This window comes from Pelophylax lessonae, assembly GCF_965119305.1.
Source record: "Pelophylax lessonae genome assembly, chromosome: 4".
Lineage (NCBI taxonomy): Eukaryota > Metazoa > Chordata > Amphibia > Anura > Ranidae > Pelophylax > Pelophylax lessonae.
In genome coordinates, this window is record NC_138771.1 from 633,511,051 (window position 1) to 633,535,650 (window position 24,600).

Sequence of the window (24,600 nt, forward strand, 5' to 3'; positions counted from 1 at the left end):
GTAGATTCCAGTCGCCACCCACAATCAGCTTCCCCTCTGCAAAATCCATCAAAGACAGCAGCATTTTCGGCAGAAACGAGTCTTGATGGGAGTTGGGCGCATATACATTGGCGAGTGTCACCAGCTGGCCGCCGATACGTCCCTTGAGAAAAAGGAAACGCCCGTGCGGGTCTGTCTTCCTATCAAGCAGGGACCAAGGGATATTACTCGAAAGCAGGATGGATACCCCCCTAGACTTAGAGACATCGTTGGTAGCATGATATGCAGTAGGGAAGAACCTGTTCTGAAGGAAGGGCAAGCCTCTAGAGCGAAAGTGGGTCTCCTGTATGAATGCGATGTCGGAACGTGAACACCGCAGGTCACCCAGGAGCATTCGCCTCTTTTCGGGCACATTAAGGCCCCTGGCATTCCAGGTGGACACGCGAACAGGATCCATAACGGTAGGGACAGAGAGTTAAGTAGAAGCAGGTAGGGAGCAGACAGGTGCAAAAAAGTGGGTAGGAGGAGGTAGGAAAGAGCAGCAGGGGGCGGGAAGAGGGGGACAGGGAAGTGAGGGTAGGTGACAGGGAGAGTGCAGTCACGCAGGAGTAGTGTGCTGCGGCCTACTGAAGGGAGGATCCTGACCCTTTCTATAGTGGTAGAAAAGCTTGGTAAAGAGCACAGACACAGCCTGCAGTTTGCACAATTAAGCAACAGCAGCACAGTGATTAGTAGAGGTGATCCTAAAATTCAGACTACTTAGATTTGAACCACATTATATACATTCAGATATTCCATATCAAATTCAAATTTCAGTAATATTTTTGGCAGTTCAGTTTCCCTAAAGGCTTGGGCTGCTTCTGCCTTATCTCCTTTAACCCTTGCCTCAACACTCTTGCCTTTACTGCCAGTGCCTCCCTTTTATCTTTGGTTTCATTTTCTGAATGAGTTGCATATGCCACTTGCTACCTCTATGTATTCTATGTATTTTGGAACAAGTAGCATCTTTGCCTACTGCTCTCTAAATAATATCTCACCCACCATCCTTGATACAATTTTTGAAAAAAGTGGCTTACACTACTTGTGCACTAATGCTTGTTGCTATACCTATCTTGCAAATCTAGGTCTCCTGTTATTTGTCTGGCTCAAATGCTAAGAAATATCTTACATACCTGGCACAATTTTTGAACTGAGTGGATCACATGAGAATTGACCTCAAATTAACCACCAAAAAAAAAAGGAAAAAGCTTCCCAATATAAAGAACAAAAAGGCAGCAAAGCTGTTGATTGCCAAAGTAGCTAGCAATCAGAAATGCAGTACACTTTGGCTGCTCTGTACTTTTTATTGACCCTTCTTAACCCCGCTGGCCATAGTTTAAAAGCCTCATTAAGTGCATTATGGTTTAAAAAAAACTCCAAAACATATCTGTACAAAAACTTACCAGGACCGTAAATCTTGAACCTTTTTATGCTTACACTGTGCTGATACAATAAGCACAAAAATAAAGTGGGAATCAGTGGTGTAACAATAGCCTTAACAGCCCACGCAGCTGCTATGGGGCCTGGGAGTAGGAAAGAACCCCTTTAGGGATGTGAGGTAAATGAAATATAGGAAATGTTTGCACATATGAAGATAACACAACTTCTGTATCAATAATGATTGGAGAGGTATCAGTTGATATTGACTCTGTACCCCTGTGACATCTCTAGTCAAAAAAAACAGACAGCTGGCATTTCAAGGTGCCACCGAGAAAGGTTGCAGAATGGTTCCATCAAATTTTTGCCATGGGGCCCCCAGTCTGTAGTTTTCATCATTATGGGGTTATTCTTTTTCTACAAGAAACCTACAGAGTTTCTGCTATTTTTTTGTTTATTTCCAGAGACTGCACTCAGTGTTTACATTTTTGGCCCCATAATTTCATCAAAGAGGGCTGCCTGGAGTTTCCCCCAAACATTTTACAAAATTTTGCATCATTTGCTAGTTTGTGATACAAACTTTTTGAAGCCTAGTTCAGTGGGCTTCTGGCCTGGAAATTCCACATTTCAGAGGCCTGCCTGTTTTTCAAAATATTCGACTAAACCACAACTGATCAAACTTTTCAAAAATATACTCATCTCTAGTGAACAGTCTTCACTCCTGCTAACAGTATATGCAATCTTAGAATACGTATATGCCCTATAACGCTCCACATTGGCTCCTAGTGTTGTCATACCTAATTGGCTTCCATTATGGTTATTAAAGTTCAACTTTTGATATAAAACACATTTTTTTATTAGAAATATTGAGAGACAGCAGTTGACACAGCACTCTAATAATGGCCAGCAGTAGTAAAATTTTAAATAGTAAGGCTAGGCCCAATTATATTATAGACAAAGGGCACAGGCCTTGCACTTACTTCAAGAATGAGTATATTGCAGCAAAAAATTGGTCAGCATTTGTAGTCCGGGATAATAGGCCTAACTGATGTATACTTAACTTTAATTTTATCTATGAGGATATGGGGGTGCAGTAAATGGGAGTGATTTAAAGTAAGGTGGTTTAAGTGCACACTGTTCTTTGACTTAGTTTTTATTTCTTTCAAATGATGCAGCACTGTGCTGAGAACAATAGGCAGCTCTAAGAATGGCAGTGATGGTCAGTAAAAGGTAGAAGCTGCATTTTAATATCCCCAAATTTTAAAAAGCTTCATAAACATAAAATAAAAAAAACACCCAAAAGGCATGAACACCCTCAAAATGACAACAAAAGCCCTAATTTGTTTAAAGAAAAAACTTGCTTCAGAAAAACAGTTCAATCTAAATTAAAGGCCCTATCAACAAAACAAACAAAAAAAACAATATTTTTCAATTCTTTCTGTGGCCAAATGTTGCAGCCCCTGACATTATTACATTCCCACTTAAAATATACATTTTTAAAAAAAATGTAATTAAAGATTTTAACGAAAACCCCAAAATATTACCCCACTGTCTTGAACAAGAAAAAAAGAGGTGTTATGAATGAAACAGCAGATTTTGGCCTTAGATCAACCCCCCCCCCCCCCCCCCAAAAAAAAATGAAAGACAAAAAATCTCCCAATAATAATAAGAAAAAAAGGCAGCTCAAAGAGCCAGCAATCAAAGTTACAGTACAGTTTCCTAACTGACCTTAACCTTCCAGTTTGCATTCCATTTTCCTTTCCCTATCCTTTCTCTACAACACCTTCAAATTCACTGACACTCTGGCAGTTCTGTTCACCAGCCCCTCAACCCACTGCCTCCCCACCACCACCACCACACCCTTTCACAGTAAGGCCTTTATTGGTCCTTTTGAACCTGCTCTTTAAAAAAAATCTCCTAGACATATCTACACAAACATTTGCCAGGGTTATGAATCTTCAACCTGCAGAATTTGCTTTCAGCTCATGGTAGCAACAAAACCAAACCTCATACCTAATTTAAGGCTGGCTGGTTACTAAGTCATCAGTTGGGCAGTCAGGTACTGTCGATTTCACCCTTTGTAGTCTCTCAAGCAGGTAGACATGGGTAAAATGTACTGTTGCCTTATGCGGAGTTTATGTGTAATCTCCATTAGCGTGTTGCCTGATGAGGAGTTATGTATAAATCTCCATTAGTAATTGTAAATAGATGGATGTAAATATGAATGTACAAAGTTTTGATTTCAAACACATATTTGAAATACGATTGCAGAAGGTTAAGTTGTGTAATACAGTCTGACCAGCAGTAGTAATTTGATTAGCAAGTCCTTTTGAAATGCATTCCTGAGCTATCGGAGAGGGGTCTGCTATTTATACATACTGATATGCAAAATAGTACCACCTTGTAATTAAGTTCCTGTAATGTTCAATGTAAATGTTAGTTTACATTGGGGAGAACTTTGACCCTTGACACAGCCATCAGGTGGAACGGGACAGCCAATTGAAACATTTCAGCACATGGACATGCCCCCTACCCTATAAATAGACCTGAGCTGTCGGCTATTTCACATTCTGCTTTATGTCAGCATAGGGAGAGGTTGACTGTGCTCATGAATGAGAGATTGCCAGACACAAATCGCTCTGTTAATGTCCACAAAAGTCCTTTTCAGGGCTGGTATTTCGGTATAGGTGCAGTCTCTTTTCAGGTTAGGGACAGGTGTCCAGTCTGTGCTTTAGGGGCAGTTAGAGATCGGCAGCAGTCACACAAATCGCTCTGTTAATGTCCACAAAAGTCATTTAAAGGGCTGCAATTTTTTTAGTATTGCTGTGCAGTGCAATATATTGGGGGGGGGGGGGGTGAGGGTAATCCACAGTATAATATACTTTGTAGAAAGCATATTATAGTGGATTAGTAGTATTATTGTGCACTGTGCAGCATTGTGACAGGTGTGGTGACTGAGCGTTGCTGCATCAATACTACAAACAGTGCCAAACTCCCTGGCCAATTTTTTGAACAACTGGTGTGATAGACCAGTGGCCCCCCAATACAACATATTGAAGTGGGGTGTTATCTGAGTATACTTTTACAAGTGTCCTGCAACAATATTGCCTATTTTGCTGAGTTAAGTCTGATACACACAGTGCCAAACTCCCTGGCCAATTTTTTGATCAACTGTTGTGATAGACCAGTGGCCCCCCAATACCACATATTGAAGTGGGGTGTTATTTAACAGTATACTTTTCTAAGAGTGTATTTTAGTCCTGCAAAAATTTGGCCTCTCTTGCTGTGTTAACTGTGCTATACACAGTGACAACAGTTACTGGCCAATTATTTGTAGAACTGGTGTAATAAACCTGTGGCCCCCCAATACCACAGATTGAAGCGGGGTGTTATCTGAGTATACTTTCATAAGTGTATGTGTGTCCTGCAACAATATTGCCTCTTTTGCTGAGTTAAGTCTCATGCACACAGTGCCAAACTCCCTGGCCAATTTTTTGAACAACTGGTGTGATAGACCAGTGGCCCCCCAATACCACATATTGAAGTGGGGTGTTATCTGAGTATACTTTCATAAGTGTATGTGTGTCCTGCAACAATATTGCCTCTTTTGCTTTGTTAACTCTGATACACACAGTGCCAAACTCACTGGCCAATTTTTTGAACAACTGGTGTGATAAACCAGTGGCCCCCCAATACCACATATTGAAGTGGGGTGTTCTCTGAGTATACTTTCATAAGTGTATTTGTGTCCTGCAACAATATTGCCTCTTTTGCTCTATTAACTCTGATACACAAAGTGCCAAACTCACTGGCCAATTTTTTGAACACCTGGTGTGATAGACCAGTGGCCCCCCAATACCACATATTGAAGTGGGGTGTTATCTGAGTATACTTTTACAAGTGTATTTGTGTCCTGCAACAATATTGCCTCTTTTGCTGAGTTAAGTCTGATACACACAGTGCCAAACTCCCTGGCCAATTTTTTGAACAACTGGTGTGATAGACCAGTGGCCCCCCAATACCACATATTGAAGTGGGGTGTTATTTAACAGTATACTTTTCTAAGAGTGTATTTTAGTCCTGCAAAAAATTGGCCTCTTTTGCTGTGTTAACTGTGCTACACACAGTGACAACAGTTACTGACCAATTATTTGTAGAACTGGTGTGATAAACCTGTGGCCCCCCAATACCACAGATTGAAGTGAGGTGTTATTTAACAGTATACTTGTCTAAGATTGTATTTTAGCCCTGCAAAAATGTGGCCTCTTTTGCTGTGTTAACTGTGCTACACACAGTGACAACAGTTACTGGCCAATTATTTGTAGAACTGGTGTGATAAAACTGTGGCCCCCCAATACCACAGACTGAAGTGAGGTGTTATTTAACAGTATACTATCCTAAGATTGTGTTTTAGTCCTGCAAAAATTTGGCCTCTTTTGCTGTGTTAATTGTGCAACTGGTGTGATAAACCTGTTGCCCCCCAATACCACAGATTGAAGCGGGGTGTTATATACCTTTTTCCAGATATACTGTGATTCTCTAGAGACTTTTGTCACAGGGTAATTAAAAATCATGACAGGCAGAGAAGGAGACAGACACTTACGCATGGGTGGTAGGGGTAGGGCAGGAGCAGTAGGCCGGAGGCAAAGTGTGAAGTTTCAAAAGCCGCGTGAAATTACGTCAAAGGACACACCAGACTTGGTTGAGTGGCTCACTCAATGATGGGGACAAAGGCCTCTTCCCCGACAACCCTGGGCTGTGGTTGTGGGGGTCTGTGGGGCTTATCAGAATCTGGAAGCCCCCTTTAGCAAGGGGGCCCCAAGTTCCCACCCACCTCCCATGCAAATCGGTATCAGGTACATCGTACCCCTACCCATTCACCAAAACAGTGTACAAAAATAAACAGATAAGACAGTATTTGACATCAGGAAGGGGCGGTGCCACCGAGTGACGTAACCAGGTGTACCCCCCCCTTACCTATAAAACAGATTCCGATAAGCCCCCCACCTGCAGACCACCACAACCACAGGCCAGGGTTTTGTTTAAGAGACCCTTGTCCCCATCAACATAGTGACAATGTGCTTTGCCATGCTAATACCATAATGTGATTTTTGTTTTTTTGGTAACTGTTTGAAGAAGGAAAAGCAGGTAAAAAGTGCTGAAAATGTGCGGGAAATAAATTATATTACGAAGTGCAAAAATGCTTAGCTTTCTTTCTTTCTTTCTGTAACGGATCCCCAATACTTCGACCAAGTATTTCCGTTTTAGGTCTCCCGGATCCCACGTGATGCAGTGACTATGACTCCCAATTCCCCCCCAACCATCAGCCTAAGCTCGATGAAGGGTAAAAACATAGACTCTTTATTCAACAACTCACTTCCAATATATACAGTCTTAGGTGAATGACACGGCAGGCTGAGACAGGATTGGCATTATCATAATTGACTCAACAGACAACAAGCCCAAAACATAGCCAAATATGCATTCCTAGAAGTGTGAACACACACCACCTCTAAACAGATGAAAGCAGAAGACATAGGCTCGCAGACTGCCCGTCTCCATTTTCAACACGCCTTAAGTGTCCATTCACATCCCCCCAGTATACCATAGCTGAGTCTTATGTTATTAGCATTTGTTTAGTCTCTCATTGTGTGAAGTCCTTGGTTGTAGGCAGCTTAGGCCTAGAATCTGTGTCGCTTGGGGTGACAGGGACTTGAATTCAAAGTAACAGTACTCCAAGGGTCCCCCAGCATACACCCCCACACAGAGCCGCGCTCCCCTACAAGCCAGGGTTCGTAGTCTGTGGGCAGGAGGCTGGCCTCCACACTCCTCCAGTAGCCTGTGGTGAACGTCCCAGCAAATGGGCATTCGTCACACTTGCACACGCTTGTTTGCTGTCATGTTGAGGAAAAGTGCAGGACAAAATTACTTGGACTGTTCCTAGGTGTCTCTGTCGCGTGCATAGTTCACCACTGCCAATACCAGTGAATCATATATACACTATAGCACCAACAGTATTGGGATGCCTGCCTTTACACGCACATGAACTTTAATGGCATCCCAGTCTTAGCCCGTAGGGTTCAATATTAAGTTGGCCCACCCCTTGCAGCTATAAAAGCTTCAACTCTTCTGGGAAGACTGTCCACAAGGTTTAGGAGAGTGTCTATGGGAATGTTTGACCATTCTTCCAGAAGTGCATTTGTGAGGTCAGGCACTGATGTTGGACAAGACGGCCTGGATTGCAGTCTCCACTCTAATTCATCCCAAAGTTGTTCTAGACACCTGACCATTATACATACAGTGCATCCGGAAAGTATTCACAGCGCTTCGCTTTTTCCACATTTTGTTACAGCCTTATTCCAAAATGGATTAAATTCATTTTTTCTCTTCAAAATTCTACAAGCAATACCCCATAATGACAATGTGAAAGAAGTTTGTTTAAAATCTTTGCAAATTTATTTAAAAAAAAAAAATGACATGAACATAAATATTTACAGTCTTTGCTCAATACTTTGTTGAAGCACCTTTGGAACCAATTACAGCCTCACGTCTTCTTCAGCATGATGCTACAAGCTTGGCACACCTATTTTTGGGCAGTTACTCCCATTCTTCTTTGCAGGACCTCTCAAGCTCCATCAGGTTGAATGGGGAGCATCAGTGCACAGCCATTTTCAGATCTCTCCAGAGATGTTCAATCGGGTTCAAGTCTGAGCTCTGGCTGGGCCATTTAAGGATATTCACAGAGTTGTCCTTCAGCCACACCTTTGTTATCTTGGCTATGTGCTTAGGGTTGTTGTCCTGTTGAAAGATGAATTTTCTTTCTTCCCAGTTTAAGGTCCAGAGCGCTCTGGAGAAGGTTTTCATCAAGGATGTCTCTGTACATTGCTGCATTCATCTTTCCCTTGATCCTGACTAGTCTCCCAGTTCCTGCCACTGAAAAACATCCCCACAGCATGATGCTGCCACCACCATGCTTCACTGTAGGGAAGGTATTGGCCAGGTGATTAGCAGTGCCTGGTTTCCTTCAGACATGGCACTTGCCATTCAGGGCAAATAGTTCAATCTTTCCTTTATCAGGCCAGGGAATTTTGTTTCTCAAGGTCTGAAAATCCTACAGGTGCTTTTTGGCAAACTCCAGGCATGCTATCATGTGCCTTCTACTGAGGAGGGGCATCCGTCTGGCTAATCTACCATACAGGCCTGATTGGTGAAGTGCTGCAGAGATGGTTGTTCTTCTGGAAGGGTCTCCTCTCTCCACAGAGAAATGCTGGAGCTCTGTTAGAGGAGTGACCATCGGGTTCTTGGTCACCTCCCTGACTAAGGCCCTTCTCTCCCGATCACTCGGTTTCGTTGGGCAGCCCACTCTAGAAAGAGTCCCAGTGGTTCCAATTGTCTTCCATCTACAGATGATGGAGGCCTAAACAATATTTCGGCTTAGAGCCAACGCCGAACGGAAAAAGGGGAAGTTCTTTCTTCCAGTGACCTGGAAGGTAGGACTACAGATGCCAGTCTCTCCAGCTGGGGAGCGGTTCTGGAGGAAGCCACTGTCCAGGGCAAATGGTCTTGGTTAGAGAGTCATCTCCCCATCAACATTTTGGAAATTCGTGCAGTGGGGCTCTGAAATTCTGGACGCCCAGACTTCAAAGTCACCCTGTCAGGGGGCAATCCGACAATGCCTTGGCCGTGGCTCATGTCAACCATCAAGGAGGCACAAGGAGTCGATCAGCCTGGAAAGAGGTGGATATTATCCTGTCCTGGGCAGAGAAGGTTGTGCCATGCCTGACAGCAGTGTTCATTCCAGGAATAGAGAACTGGCAGGCAGATTTCTTGAGCCGTCAACAGATGTTCCCGAGGGGAATGGTCTTTACATCCCGAGATTTTTCAAATGATCCGCCTACGCTGGGATCTGTTGGCATCCAGGTTCAACAAAAAATTGTAGAGATTTGTGTAGGACCAGGGATCCACTCGCAGTCTGAGTGGATGCTTTGGTGACTCCTTGGGAGGAGTATTCCCTGATCTATGCCTTTCCTCCGGTACAGCTGATATTGCATTTGTTGCGTAGGATCCAGCTGGAGGGAAAACCAGTAATTTTGGTAGCTCCAGCATAGCCAAGGAGGATTTGGTATGCACAAATCCAGAGGTTGGCAGTGACGAAGCCCTGGGTTCTTCAACTGCGTCCGGACTTGCTCTCTCAAGGCCGATATTCCACCCTGCTGTACAGTCTCTAAATTTGATGACTTGGCTATTGAAGCCTCAATCTTGGAAGAGCAGGCTGTATCTGGCCCCACAGTTTATACACTGATAAACGCCAGAAAGCCAGTCTCTAGAAATATTTATTACAGGGTTTGGAAATCCTACATTGCCTGGTGTGAAGCCAGGAAATGGCATCCCTGCACATATATTATCGGGGGATTTCTATATTTCCTGCAAGCAGGGGTAGATATGAAATTAGCCATGAACACGATTAAAGGGCAGATTTCAGCTTCATCATTTTTTTCCAGGAACTGATCGCTTCCCATTCGTTGGTTCAAACATTCACCTGGGAAATATTGCATTTGCTTCCACCAGTGAAGCCACTGTTGTGTCCTTGGGACTTAAATTTGGTGTTGGCAGTTTTGCAAAAACAGCCTTTTGAACCTCTGGGGCAGGTTCCCCTGGTTCTTTTGACCAAGTAACTGGTCTTTTTGATTGCGATAACTTTGGCTAAAAGGGTATCAGAACTAGCAGCTCTTTTTTGTAAAGAGCCATTTTTGGTATTTTATCAAGATAGGGTGATTTTACATCCTCACCCAAATTTTTTGTCCAAGGTAGTGTCCACCTTTCATTTGAATCAGGACGTTATACTACCTTCTTTTTTTTCCAGATCCTCACCCAGAGGAGGAAAAGTTATTGCATTCTCTTGCGTGCACTTAAGTTTTATTTACAGGAAACAGCTCAGATTCATAAGACCGAGAGCTTGTTTTACTGCCAGAAGGCCCCAGAAAGGGATTGGCAGCATCTAAATCTATGATTTCTTGTTGGATTCGCCAAGTTATTACCCAGGTGTACGGTTTAATAGGAAAGGTTCCAACTTTTCCTGTAAAGGCACATTCTACCAGAGGAGTAGGTGCCTCTTGGGCACATCGCCATCAAGCCTCTGTGGCTCAGATTTGCAAGGCCGCGACCTGGTCGTCGGTGCATACGTTCATTTTTTTCTATCAAGTGGATGTTGGGACCCAGGAGGAGTCTGCTTTTGGCCGGACTGTGCTGCAGGCGGCGGTGTAATCCTTCTGTTAAGGGTCAGATGGCGGTATCTTTTGGTGTTCCCCCCTCCCCTCAGATTCATTGCTTTGGAACGTCCCATATGTTATGATTTATGGCTCTGTGTCCCATGATGTACGAAAAAAAAAATGGATTTTTAATTCATACTTACCTGTAAAATCAATTTCTTAAAGTACATCACGGGACACAGAGGTCCCTTCCCTCTTCTATGGGGTCTTTTATTGCTTGCTACAAAACTGAGGTGTGACGGACGCGGGTATCAGATCCCTGCCCTTCTCACTAACTCGTGACAAAGGACCAGCCAATCTCACACCCTGCCGTCACATACGTAACAATGCCACTCTCAGCTGCACTCTGCACAAAGATTTTCCAGCTTGCGGGACCACAATCTAAATGCCAGCAGGCTGAGAGCGATTGTCACCGGGCTAATTAAGCAATTAACCATTCAACTGCCACCACCCAAACTCTTAATTTTAGAAATAACAATTATGATTTGAGAATAATCATCTGTAACATGCACTGTCACCCCAGACAGGAATGTCCAGAGGATTTATTCTATACAATAGCACTCTTCAAGAGTCAGATTCTTTGTTAGCTTGCATTAAGAGCTTATGGACAAGGTTAACACTTTTCAAAATAAAGTTTAATAATAAAAAGGTCAAAATTGGTGCAAATAAAATATTTACAAAAAAAGGTGTTTCAAAGAAATAGAGACACAATTCAGCAGTTAGAAAAATAAGGTAGAATTGAGAAGTAAGAATACTTGCGTTCAATATCCTGGGTGTTATCAGAGTTCAGAGTTCAATAGATGAGCCAGTTGTGATTGGTTCTCAAACTTGATAGTTGTCCCTGCTTGATGTTACCATGAGAACTCTATAACTGAGTTTTAGTCAGCCTTTTCTCTGGGATCAAAGGGGCATTGACGGATACCCCTGACCAATTAAAATAGAGTGGCAATGGGCTGTCCTAGGTTTATGACAATATCAGGACCTCCTTTGTGGACAGATTCATACCACTCTTCCTATCTCAAAATATGTAATGGTTACATTCTTTACACTGCTAGTTTATCATTCAGCATGTAATTTGGCATCAAGGGATACCAAATACCAATAAGATCAGATAACATTATCACACAGGGAATATCTGCCCTCTATCTTCTATTCTATAGGTGATAGGGTGGTCATTCATGATCTTAATTTGATCAGTATGACATTTCTCATCCAAATATATACTTATTGTTAATGTGTCATGTTCCTGTCTGCATTTATGAATCATGTGTGTATCTGTTAAGTTTTTTAATGAACAGCTTGGTTGAGTGCTATTTATGACTGTCTGTTATCCTTAATGGATTTGCTCAAAGTTTTACGACTGGCCTGTTCTGTAAGAAACAACATCTTGCTAGATCAATTAGTGGATTGTCTGTCTCTGTTGAGATAACGGTTCCTTTGAAGTGTAAACCCTCTGCATTCCATGAGTGAATTGAGGTGGGGAGGGGGGAAGAATATCACTGATTATATCTCTGGGCTGCCATGACAATGGCCGCTCTGAACAAAATGGTTGCATGCCACAGCTTTCATATATCCAGTGCAGGATATCATTACAAGGTACTTCCTGTGTGGGAGGGGTTATATAGGGGGTCATAAATTCTGACTGATTGCCAGTGTCCTTCACCTATAGGTTGCTATATTACCCATATGTTATGATTTATGGATCTGTGTCCTGTGATGTACTTCAAGAAATGGATTTTACAGGTAAGTATGAATTAAAAATCCATTTTTTGTGGTAATCACTCTGCTCATCATTAACCTCCAGGAAACCCATGCAGGCAAATGGAGAACATGAAGATGGTGTCCAAAATAGGGACTGAGAACAGAACCCTATTGTGACAGGGCACATATGCAGCCCAGTTAACCACCATTGTGCCCCAACAAAACAAGGTTTTAGAAAAAAAATCCTTTGCTGGAACCACGTATTATTAGAAGTAGAACCTCTACTAGTTTTTTATATTACTGTCTGTGTTCCATTGGGGAGATATAACCTCACTTATGCCATAGTATGATCCAAAAGAACATCACTCCAAAAGCCGTTGTTCCCCTCAGCTGTGGGTACACTGGATGCCAGCCGTGAGAGCTGACTCTTATTTCATGTAAGCGGTATACAGGAAACAGAGAAGTGCACACCTATGACATCTCCTGGAAACCTCTGTGCCAAAAACTGACGTGCTTTTAGACATCCTTTCCATGTCCCTGTCTACAGTCCTTATGGGCTTGTTAGTTTGGGGCAGAGAATGTGTCATTATGTAACTGATAATATAGTATGGTTGCCTTAATTATTGTACTGTCACAATAACAAGTGTGTCTATCTTCTGCCAGCAAAAAACATTGTTGGCACAATTAGCGACATGTGAAGGCACTAGCTGTTGCCTAAAACTCTCAATACATTCATATAGGGATACATGCATTGGGGTCTTGGATATCCTGGTATAGAAAAATGTCACTGAAGACACACAACACAAGCAATTTTCCAGCACTATTCCTTCAGAGGACTACCCATATGGCAATCAAATGACCGCTCAGTACTTCTTAGAGTCTCAGCCTTATAGCTTGTATGAATAGCAAATGACCCTTCCTGTGAGGTCTATGGGACAGGTAGTGAAAGGACATTTTCTAAACAAAGAGAAAGAGAGCACCAGATCTCCTGGCCACTCCCTCCTGCTGAGTGCCTCCACAGCAAGCAGCTTGCTATGGGTCACCCAAGCTGAGCCGCAGCAGTGTGTGTCCATTCAGACACAGAGCTGTGGCCCTGCCCCACCCTGCCTCCTCTCTCCTCAGTGTCTGACTTTGATTGCCAGCATCGGGAGCCAATGGCTCCGTGCTGCTGTCTCAGCCAATGGGGAAGGAGAATCCTGGACAGCTAAGTCTCTTGTGCCTCAGCCTCAAGCCTTTACAACCACTTTGCGGTGAACCTGTTTCTATGCCCTGTATTGGCAAAATATAGGTTTACCTAAACAATAAATAAAATAAAGTTTGGCTATTCACCTGAACAGACAACACTTTGGAAGCTGCCAACAAAGCTTGATCCAACATAAATGGCTACACATAAAAATCTGGCCTTCATATTGGAACATTAGCCACCAGTCTAAACTCTACACTGTTCATTGGTCATCCTTTCTTACTAAAATGGCCACCTATCCTGAGTGTTCCCAAGGTGCATGAAAGTTAGAAACCTTCAGCCTTTTCAACCACTTTAATTATGTTGCATGGCAGGGTGTACCCACATGTTAGAAGTCAGATTCTGCTGATTTTTTTAGGAACTGTTTTCTGATTCCTTGCATATTCTATTTATTTTCATAAGGTTCCACCATCAAAGTGCAGTTCTAGCTGTTCTCCAGGATTTATGAAGGTGACCATTCCTGGAAAACCCATCTGCTGTTTCCAGTGTGTACCTTGTCCTCAGGGACAAATCTCCTATGAAACAGGTGCTTTATAAGATTATGTTTGATAATGTAGGTTTCTACACACAAACTGTGCTTTTTACAATACTGACACTAGATTTCTTCTCTAGATGCTGTGAATTGCCTCCCTTGCCGGTGGGATATGTGGCCCAATTTCCAACAAGATGCATGTTTGCCAAGGATCATTGAGTTCCTCTCCTACAGTGAAGCACTTGGCATTAACTTGGCTACCATTGCCATATTGTCATCTGTTGTCCCACTTGGAATTTTGGGATTGTTCATCCATTATAGGACCACACCAATAGTGCGAGCCAATAACTGGTCTTTAAGCTGTCTTCTACTCATATCTTTGTGCCTCTGCTTCCTTTGCTCATTGGCGTTTATTGGATACCCACAACTAGATAAGTGCCTTCTCCGCCAGGTTACATTTGGTTTGGTCTTTTCATTGTGTATCTCTTGTGTTCTAGCTAAAACTATTACAGTTGTCATTGCCTTCAAAGCCACCAAGCCAGGAAGTCAGTTAAGAAAGTTTACTAGTATAAGAGTATCCTACTCACTCATTGTTCTTTGTTTACTAATCCAAGTATCCATCTGTGTGACTTGGCTTTCTTCTTCGCCTCCTTTTCCCGAGTTTGACTCTAACACTCAGTCAAAGGTGATTATTTTGAGCTGCAATGAAGGTTCTCCTACAGCATTCTGGTTCATGTTAGGATATCTTGGTCTCCTAGCCACCATCAGTCTTATTGTTGCATTCTTTGCTAGAAGATTACCTGACAGCTTCAATGAGGCAAAGTTTATTACCTTTAGCATGTTGGCTTTCCTCAGTGTTTGGATATCCTATATCCCAGCCTCTCTCAGCTCACGAGGGAAATATATTGTAGCCACCGAGATCTTTGCCATCTTATCTTCTAGCTGGGCTCTTGTGGTTTGTATTTTCCTTCCAAAATGTTTCATCATATTGTTTCGACCTAATATGAACTCTAAAGGACTACTGATGAAAAAAAACTTTGTCTGAAAACTAAAAATGTAGACATATGTCTTATGCAGGACTACAGTTATGGAATCATAAAACTGTTTATGTAGTTTGGATTTTAGGAAAGTATTTTGTAAATTCATAACTATCTATGTTCTAAAGGAACTGTTGTTTCTTTCACCATGTCCTTTCTCTTACTGATTTCTGAATGGGAAGGTCTGCCTTCATTACAACAACCTGAGCAATCTCTGTGTTGTATAGTAAATACCTGCAGTGTCTGCATCCCTTTGGAAGTGGGTGAGCATTTTAGAGTGGCTCAAAAAATAAGACTCCTATTGCAAGGGATGCCTTAAAATTTTATTTGCATCAAATTAGGGTAGACATCTGTGAAAAGCAGAAAGTCAATCACACAAGCAGAGGGTGAGGTTTCGGCAGGGAGTTCTGCATAATAACTTTTTACAGAAGGAGTTCCTACATTGCATGGAAGTGACATTTTATTTTTTTGCACATTTTAGAAAATGAAAACATGTGTAGACTAAAATGGAAAAAATTAATTAAAACCTAATATGCATGGCATATTTTTAAAGCGCATCTATGGTCAAAATTCAAAATCATATTTTCAAATTTACACATTATATTTAAATTACTTCTAGTCTACTCCTATCAATCTGAATGATCTTGAAGTTTGTAAACTTACTTTGTGAAGATCCCCACACATTTCCTTCCTTGAATTTTGTGACAGATATTCCCTATGCCCTGTGAGTCTGCATTGCAGTGTCACACATTTCACAGATCCTGCCTTCTGAACAACAGTTCCAAGAGGCAGAGTCAGTACAGGAATCCCTGTTTGCAGACAGCAAGGTACCATGGGATATGTAGTCCTTAGAAAGTTAATATAAACAGCAGAAGAGAAGCTTCAAAGGATGCAGGGAATCCAGAATCATGTTTTGGATATTTCGGAATAAATAAAAAAAATGTTATCCTCTTATGTTGGAGTGCGATCGTCATCTTTCCCTTATTTGGATATTCACCCAGACCAAGGACTGGACCAGCACCTGGTCCTTAGAGGGAGGTCTGTAGAGGTGTTGCCCTTTTCCTTTACTGCAAAAGAGGGGAAATGGGGCCAAACACCCCAGAGATGTTAAGATGTATTCTCCTGCAGAACTGATCTAAGGGCCTTTTGTAGGGCCGATGGAAGAGACATTGGGAAGAGAATGGTATACTACAGTAAAGGAAGCACCTTAATTACCCCTGACCCTGTGGGGTGAGCTGTGGGTCCTCTGACTTGGATATGGAAGCGTAAAGCTGTGGACTTAGTATACATAGGGAAGTGGTTAAAACTCTGTGGTGTTCCCAAGGAGAAGTCAAGAGGGAAGGTAGCTCAAAGACGAGTACCTGCGCTCTGCACCTAAAAAGACTGCTAGGGAATGTCTAACCTTGCATGTGGGGTTCCATGCCGAAGCTTCTATTAGTATGTCAATGTGATCTGTGCATTACAATAAAGTGTGGGAAATTCCTTTGTGTGTGTGTACATTCCTTTATTCGCAAATATTAAGGCCTCTGGTCGGGGAAGTCGTGAGCAGGTCTCAGGCCAGGAGTAATGATGCTATGAATGAGAAGATAGGTTCTGCGCTCTGGATATCTTAACGGATAATAACAAACAAGAATGAAGTCAGGCTGCAGCCTACCCTGAACTACAATCCTGGGATTGTATAAATACAAAAATAAATAGATGGGTGCCTGTAATAAATGTGATAAAGTGCAAATATCATCCAATGTATGTAAATGTGGGTATCAGTGCATATATCCAAGAAATAAATATTATAAAAATTGGTATAAAATATAAATAGTGTTAAAAGATCAATATGTAAACATCAGGAATAATATAAAACAAATACAATCATGTGAAATAAAATGTATACAATCAATATAAAATCAATAGTGCGTGACAAGTGATCATAAATGATAATAAAAATTGTCAAGTGCAACAGAGTGACTTCCCAAGTAGCAATAAAAAGTGGCTATTGCCTAGATAAAACTGTATAGAAAACGGAAAAATGAATCCAATAAAAGTATGTGAATATATAGAGAGTGAAAAATATACGTGATTAGAAATATATAAAAAATGGTCAATAAAAATATATGATGGTTGGCTAAGAAACCAATAACTTGGTGGCCAGTACCAATAAAATATTCACTAGTGAAGATAGTGACAAAAAAGTGTGATAAGTGCAAATGGTGCAGAAAAATAGTGCAAAAAAGCTATACATATTTGGTAACTAGGTGAAGTGATAAAAGTAGCCAAATGAATAGCAATAGGAAATAGTCCCAGAAAATTAGTCCAAATCCAGAGAGAATTGGTAAATAGGTGAAATTTCAAGGTGACCCCGTGGTGGGTAACTGGTGAGGTAAGGGGAAATCCCACTAGTAAGTAGCCTACTAACCAGATATACCCACCCCACACAGGGGTATAGAGCGGGTATTAGGGTATAGATGAAGCTCCTTATCCTGGCTCCTAACTTCCTTCCAAGTAGGGGGGGGGGTGTTGGAGGTCGTACCTGGGGGTCCCGGGTGTCACCAAAGGAGGTATAGGGTATGTAAATCCACTCCAGTAAGAACCGTATTAGGTATTGTATCCATAGGGAAATATAGGTAGCTTGTCCATAGGGATCTTCACAGGAATAGATTCAATTTCAGGACACTTTGGCAAGGATGGAGACGTATACACCTTCACAGGAATAGATTCAATTTCAGGACACTTTGGCAAGGATGGAGACGTATACACCTTCACAGGAGTAGATTCAATTTCAGGTCACTTCAGTGACAGCACAGATCTGCTTATGTTCAGTATTATATCAAATCTCAGCTGTTTTCTTTAGTTTTGAGGGGGTTGTAAGCACTTACATTCAGCATCTGATGAAAAGAAAGACATAGGAGTTAATAAACTACAACTAGAGAGTGCAAAATCCGTAGGGATCTAGAAGATTCCTACGGACAAGCTACCTATATTTCCCTACGGATACAATACCTAATACGGTTCTTACTGGAGTGGATTTACATACCCTATACCTCCTTTGGTGACACCCGGGACCCCCAGGGACGACCTCCAACATCCCCCCCCCCCTACTTGGAAGGAAGTTAGGAGCCAGGATAAGGAGCTTCATCTATACCCTATTGATGCTATACCCCAAAGAACCCCAGAATTCTAACAATTCATAATTATTTCACAACATGATTTGGTATCATCAGCAAAGACTGAAATCCTAACCTCAATATCATTAATAAACAAAGAACAGCATTGGCCCCAACACAGAACCCTGGGGCCCACCATTCAGAGAGTCATTTTTCACTACTCTCTGGACCTATTTATGTAACCAGTTTCGTGTCCATGGTTATACAATTTAATCAAATCTAACAGACCTTGTTTTGTAGATTAAACATGTATGAGTTGCAGAATCAAATGCTTAGCCCTTAGCCAAGTAAATTCAAGATAAACTACATCCACTGGGCTTTCAACATTTAGTTTCTCACTTACTTCCTCAAAGAATGAAATTGATCTGACACAAACAGCCTTTTATAAATCATTGCAATCTTCTTGTTAGCAGCAAAGAGTGGTGGGACCAGCAGAGTAGAGCTGCCTGGCCAGAGATGAGAGTGTGTTCCCCCAATGGAGGGGGGGTGTTTGTAGACAGAGACTTGGGCTTTGGGTATGTAGAGTAGTAATCTCCTGGCCTCCTTACTACATACCTCAGTGGATGTGGGTTGTACCAATGCCATTTCTCATATTTGGGGAGCAGTGATGACAGTCTGCATATTTAAGAAGCAATGTAAACTGCCAGGCAAGAAGCAGGGGCAGGACCAGTACCATTGGATTGGTGACACTCTGATTTAATCAAAGTGTATGGCTCTCTCCTCCCACAGCATAATAAGGAAAATACAAGCTAGTAGGCTGTCACTGGAGGGTCCCAAAGGCATGCTGCATATTCACAAAATTCAGGAACCGCCCCTGAAGCTCCAGTGACAACCAGTGAGATAGGTGGATGTGCAGCATTCCCTTGCAATCCTGTGACAGCTGAAGAGGAGGTGCCTTAGCTCTTCATTGTATGGTCTACATTGTAGGTGGGGACACATCCTGATTTAAAGCCAAACCCCTGGGCCTCCCCTTTAACCCAATTGGGCCCAGGCCCCATATGGGAGGGCTGTCTGTACCCCCCCCCCCCCCCTATAAGGGGCATTGTGTGTAGGCCATCAGGACCTGATGACTTGTTCACATTATGTTTCTCTAGTCTTTTTTCTACCTGGATTTCTGTCAGCCACAGAGGTAACTTTACTGACACATCATCAATATTGCTGTTACGACTGACAAACCCAACTTGTTGCATATCTTGTTGTATTCCTTGTAAATCTGGAATGCAAAGGGTGTCCTTTTGTCTTTCTATTTTTTAAAGGCCTTTTTTTTTCTCCATCTCGATTATAGCAGCCCAGTCATGTGAGCTGTCCAACAAAGTCAAAGTACTCTTCGAATAACAGAAGTTCTAATTCATCTATTTTGTTGTTTGCCAGACTTCTTGAGATTGTGAACATACTTTTTAGTTTTGTATTAGCATTTAATATTCTATTATTAATTATTTTTTAGGTATAACTTGATTCAACTACTCTTTTGTATTGGAGGTGATTCAATTTCTCTGCCATCTAGTTTGGCCCAGCTCTATTCCACTCCTCTGTATATTGAGTTCCCCATAGACCCTAGCTCTCCATATGGCATATACTTTTCTGTTCCCTTCTCCCCAGATCCTGATTTAAAAGCTCCTAGAACCTTTTAACCATTTCTCATCCAACAAAGCTGCAATTTCACCATTTAGATAAAGTTCAACCCTACAGTAGAGCTAGTAACTGACCAAAAAGTCAGCCCAGTTCTCCAGGAACCCAAAACCATCCTTTCACCAGTTCCTTAGTCCAAAAGCTCAAGCTGCTTCACTGGCATAGGAAGTATTTCATAAAAATACTTCCTTTGCGGTGTTTGCGGTGTTTGCGGTCTTTGTGGTGATCACCCTGTTCACCCTTCTAATAATCGAGTCCCCTACCACCAGTATCACCCCTACCGAAGAAGCCAAACGGAGCCCACGCTCCAGGCGTAACGCGTATAGGGAGGCGGAGCCTGCGTGCCTGACGCCGATCGCTCGGGTGTTACTCTCCAACACTGAATGCCATAATAGCAGGCACGGCTGAGTGCCCAACAAATGTGAGTTACCCCTTTATGCTCAATAAAAGCTCATTATTTACATTCAGAGAGCACTAGATCTTTGCTTTATCTTTATTTTATGTCCTGGCGACCCCCGGAGGTGAAGGCTGGAGAGGTTACCTGTGATAGTCTGTTTATCCCCTGATATGCTCATGCTGGCCCGTTTGGGTCTGGTATCAAGGTGAGAGGCCAATCTTACTGGTGGAGGGAGTTCACACACTGGTGGTTCCTGCTTGATTCACAAGGGATTGAGGCTGTCCTGTCATCACCTGGATATACTAATCATTACTTTGGAGCACTTTATATGAACATTTATGTTTCATCAGAGCACATATGATGGACACCATATTTTGTTGATAACACTTGTTGATTCATGTAATCACTAATTATTTTTGTGCACTTCTGGCGCAGCACGTTTTTTGATTTTTATGTTTTTGTTGTGAGGTGTGGACACAATTTGTGCATGCAGCCGGATTTATATATTGATTTATTCTAGCACATTTAATACACATTTGAATTTCACTTAGTCTTGCGCTGATAGTTTTTTCACTATATTCCCCTACCACCAGTATCTGCCTCTCTTTGCCTAAACCCCTGTTCCCATCCTTACTGGAGCAGTCATTTCCTTGGATGCTAGAGGGGGTATTCCGCTCCAGCAATGTCTCTCCTGAACTGATATCCCTAATATCATGCAACTAGGCAAATTTATTAGTGTAACACTACCTCTAGAGGAGCCGCTGAGTTATTTGTGATTTCATTGGATACCTGAAGATGACACACTTCACTCACCCAGCATCTCTCTCTTTCAATTCTGCTGACATTCTCTCTTTCAATATTGCTTTTTTGGTCTCCTTACAAGTGGTGGGAGTGCTCTTTAGTACAGTCTTATCCAAAGGGGCACTGGATTGTTCCCAAATAAAGGGTAATTAAGGCAGCCCTACTGGGGCAGAACTATTTCACCGAACCAAGACAAAAGAAAAGTCAATGGCCAAGAGGCCTCTCCCCATAGTAGGCACTGTCCGAACTCCAGGTATTTCCACATAGGTTGGTGAAAGGGTTCTCCCTTGCATGCTAGCACCCAGGCATAGTAGCCAGTGGTCCTCCCCTGATGGTTAGGGGTCTGCTGATGGTCACAGTCACTCACCACTTCCAGCAAGTGAAACGCTGACCCCCAGTGCAAGCTCTTAGGATCCAGGTCCCCCCACATGTAACAGACTGCAGCAACAGTCTTTGATCAGCACAGCATCATATTCCAAAAGACTCTGGTCCCACAACACGGTTCCCCCTTCCCTACAACCTTGCACTCCTCTCTCCTTGCTTTTCCAATCATCTCCATGATCAAATCAGGCCTAGCCAAGGTGGCTGCCCCTGCACTTGAGAAACTCCCTAGATGAGCATTGCAAAGTAGTCTCCTTAATGATGGTTCCTGCAGTTCTGCACTAAAGAATATTCAGTTTCACCCTCAAATAATAAAAAATGTATATATTCCGCGCTATGGACCACTAGGTTGAATAAATGGGAAATAAGCTGCTGCCCCCACCAAGAGTGCTGATAGCAGAGTCATGGATTTAAAAAAATTATGTGAGAGTGGGTGTAGCACTGCTTGTTTAATGTGATAATTAGAAAAATAAAAATAAAAATTTTATGTGTTTTCCAATAAACGCAACCTATTATGTGCTCATTCCATACATACAAAGAACACAAAAAAGTGACACGAGCCGTGCCAAAATAAAGTGACAAGATATATAAAGTGATAAATTATAATATAACAATATTGGTCCAGAACTCTTTCCAGGATAAAGTGACTTGTGCCAGAACCAGTATTAGTGAGTCCATAAACTTATTTGCAACTCTCGCAGTGTGCCAGTGATCTTCACAAGTGCTCCCCCCGTGTTGACCTCACTCACCAGCAGTCTTCCCCTTTAAGGGTGTATGTGCATTCACAGCACTGTAGTGGCTGTATACATGTATCCAATGCTGTCTTTCATTTTGCTTCTTTTTCTTAACTCCTCCAGACCTCTCACATGTAATGATAATAACAGCAGGTATGCCCCATAGTGTGATATCATTTTAAAACTCTGGTTTTTATTAAAACGCATATATTGAACTTACATTTATAGAAGAAAACAGCATTTAAAATCAGGAAGTCCAGGAGTGTGTATGCGTTCCATGGCTTCCACAGCTTCGGACCGGAAGTGATGCAATGACGCTGGAGGCTTGTTATTATGTTTACATGTGAGAGGTTTGGCAGGGTTAAGCAAAGTATTGGTGTTCCAATACTTTTGACAATACAGTATATGTGCATACCTATCTCAATGATTAGGTTTAGGTGTTTCTAGTGAAGTGTACTCTTAATGCTGTAGCACACAACCTACAAGAAGAATATAGGACGAGTGTAGGACAGGTGTAGAAGAATATAGGGACTGCAGAAGAATATAGGGGATCCCTAGGATACAGCTACAGCATCCACAGCAGAGAGAATGGGGAGGTGGAGAGCACAGAGGGAGGTGAAGACCACAAAGGGAAAGTGGGAGCACCAGGGGGGCTGGAGAGCACTGAGGGGAGGCAGAGAGCATGGGGGAGGTGGAGAGCACAGGGGGGAGGTGAAGAGCACAGGAGAAAAGTGGAGAGCACTAGGGGGGCTGGAGAGCACTGGGGGGGAGGCAGAGAGCACAGGGGGAAGCAAAAACACGGGGTGGGTAAGAGAGCACATGGGATGCCAGAGAGTACAGGGGAGGCAGAAAGCACTGGGGGGAGTTGGAGAGTACTGGGGTATGTCAGAGAGAACTGGGGGGCCAGAGAGCACAGGGGGTAGGAAATAAGTATGATAGGAGGAGCGGTGGGGGTGGCAGCATATAGAAGAATCATTCTCTCCATTTCCTCCTGCAGCCTCTGAATGCCTGCTTCTCCTCCTCTCCCTCTTGCAGTCTTTCAGAGGCTGCAGGAGGAAATGGAGAGAATGAGTCTTTTATATGCAGCCACTCCCACTGCTCCTCCTATCCAGGTTACATGGTGGTTGCATTTACGATCTCTCTGATCCGGCTCCATGGTGTCTGCAGCCAGTGTCTCCTCTAGCTTCTCCCCCCTTTATGGTTACACCGCCTGGCGCCAACGGCTGAACTATACTGACAACTGTGCGGCTGTGGAGAGACCACGGAGAGGCCGGGTGAGCCCAGCTGCCTTGGGCCCCAAAAGGACTTGTGGCCCCGGCCCACCGGACAAGTGGCCAGTGTGCCCTATGGCCAGTCCGGGCCTGGCTGCAGGTGCCGCCAGTGGGGCCAAAGATGCGTTTTCATCTGTGTCTTTAGCGTAGGGTAGCAAGACCAGGTTCCCTCTTCAGCCAAACCTTAAGTCATGGGGGAATAAATGGACAAAGGTTTGCACTCAGGATCCTGGGCATCAAAGCCCCGAATGTTCCTGGGTAGAACAGTAAAGAAGTTCTTCTATACTCCCCTAAATCCCCCATTTCAAAGGGAACTGCAGTCTTTCTAATGTCTTGCACAGTGCAGCGATCCTACGCTTAATTACGTGTCCCAGTGTGCATCTCGGCCACTCTAGAATCCTCCCCTGCCACCAATTGGTCTCAGCAGTGGCAATAGGATAGGGGGAAGGGCAGAAAAAAGAAGGCTGGGCAGGCAGGCACACACACACTACCCGCCACTGAGGAGTCACTCAGGAACCGAGAGCGGAGGGGGAGGCTGCCAACACTCGGCTACATAAGCTTGGACAAACAAATTCGAAGTTGATTTTCTATGCAGCGCTGCACCAGATATTGCACTTTCCAGTTTTACTAAACCAAACCCATGGCTTGATAAGTTTGGTGTAAAGGAACGTGAGTGGCCTACACAGATCCCCGACCTTAACCCTATTGAACAATTTGGGATGAATTGGAACACTTATTGTAGCCAGGTCCTCTCATCCAACATCAGTACCTGTCCTCACTATGTTGGCTGTATGGGCACAAATTTAAAGAATAAAAATAAAAAAGTGTAACTCCCTATTCATGTCCATGGTTTTATAATGGGATGTCCAACATGTTCATGTGGGATGGACAGGTGTTCACAAAAGTTTGCTCATATAGTGTAACGTAGAAATTTTTCAATGGTGACACGTCCCAGTCAGTGGTGTATTTAGGTTTTGTGCTGCCCTAGGCCTGACTAAACTTGGGCACCCCCTAATTTAAATACGACCCACCCCTTCCTGTCTGCGGTCTGTCCAAATGTCCTCACCGGTGGATATTATCACAGCGCAGGTAGCAGTGTGACCGCTTTATGA

At 42.9% G+C, this 24,600-nt stretch overlaps 1 protein-coding gene across 1 annotated transcript; it reads left to right on the top strand.

The window, feature by feature from the left end:
- Positions 1-335: 335 nt before the first annotated feature.
- Positions 336-15,125, top strand: LOC309552881 (vomeronasal type-2 receptor 26-like; the record flags this gene model as incomplete). Its single annotated transcript, XM_082253792.1, has 3 exons — positions 336-440; positions 14,011-14,134; positions 14,221-15,125. 3 exons carry the CDS (start codon positions 336-338, stop codon positions 15,123-15,125), a joined length of 1,134 nt encoding a protein of 377 aa, XP_082109918.1.
- Positions 15,126-24,600: the final 9,475 nt, after the last annotated feature.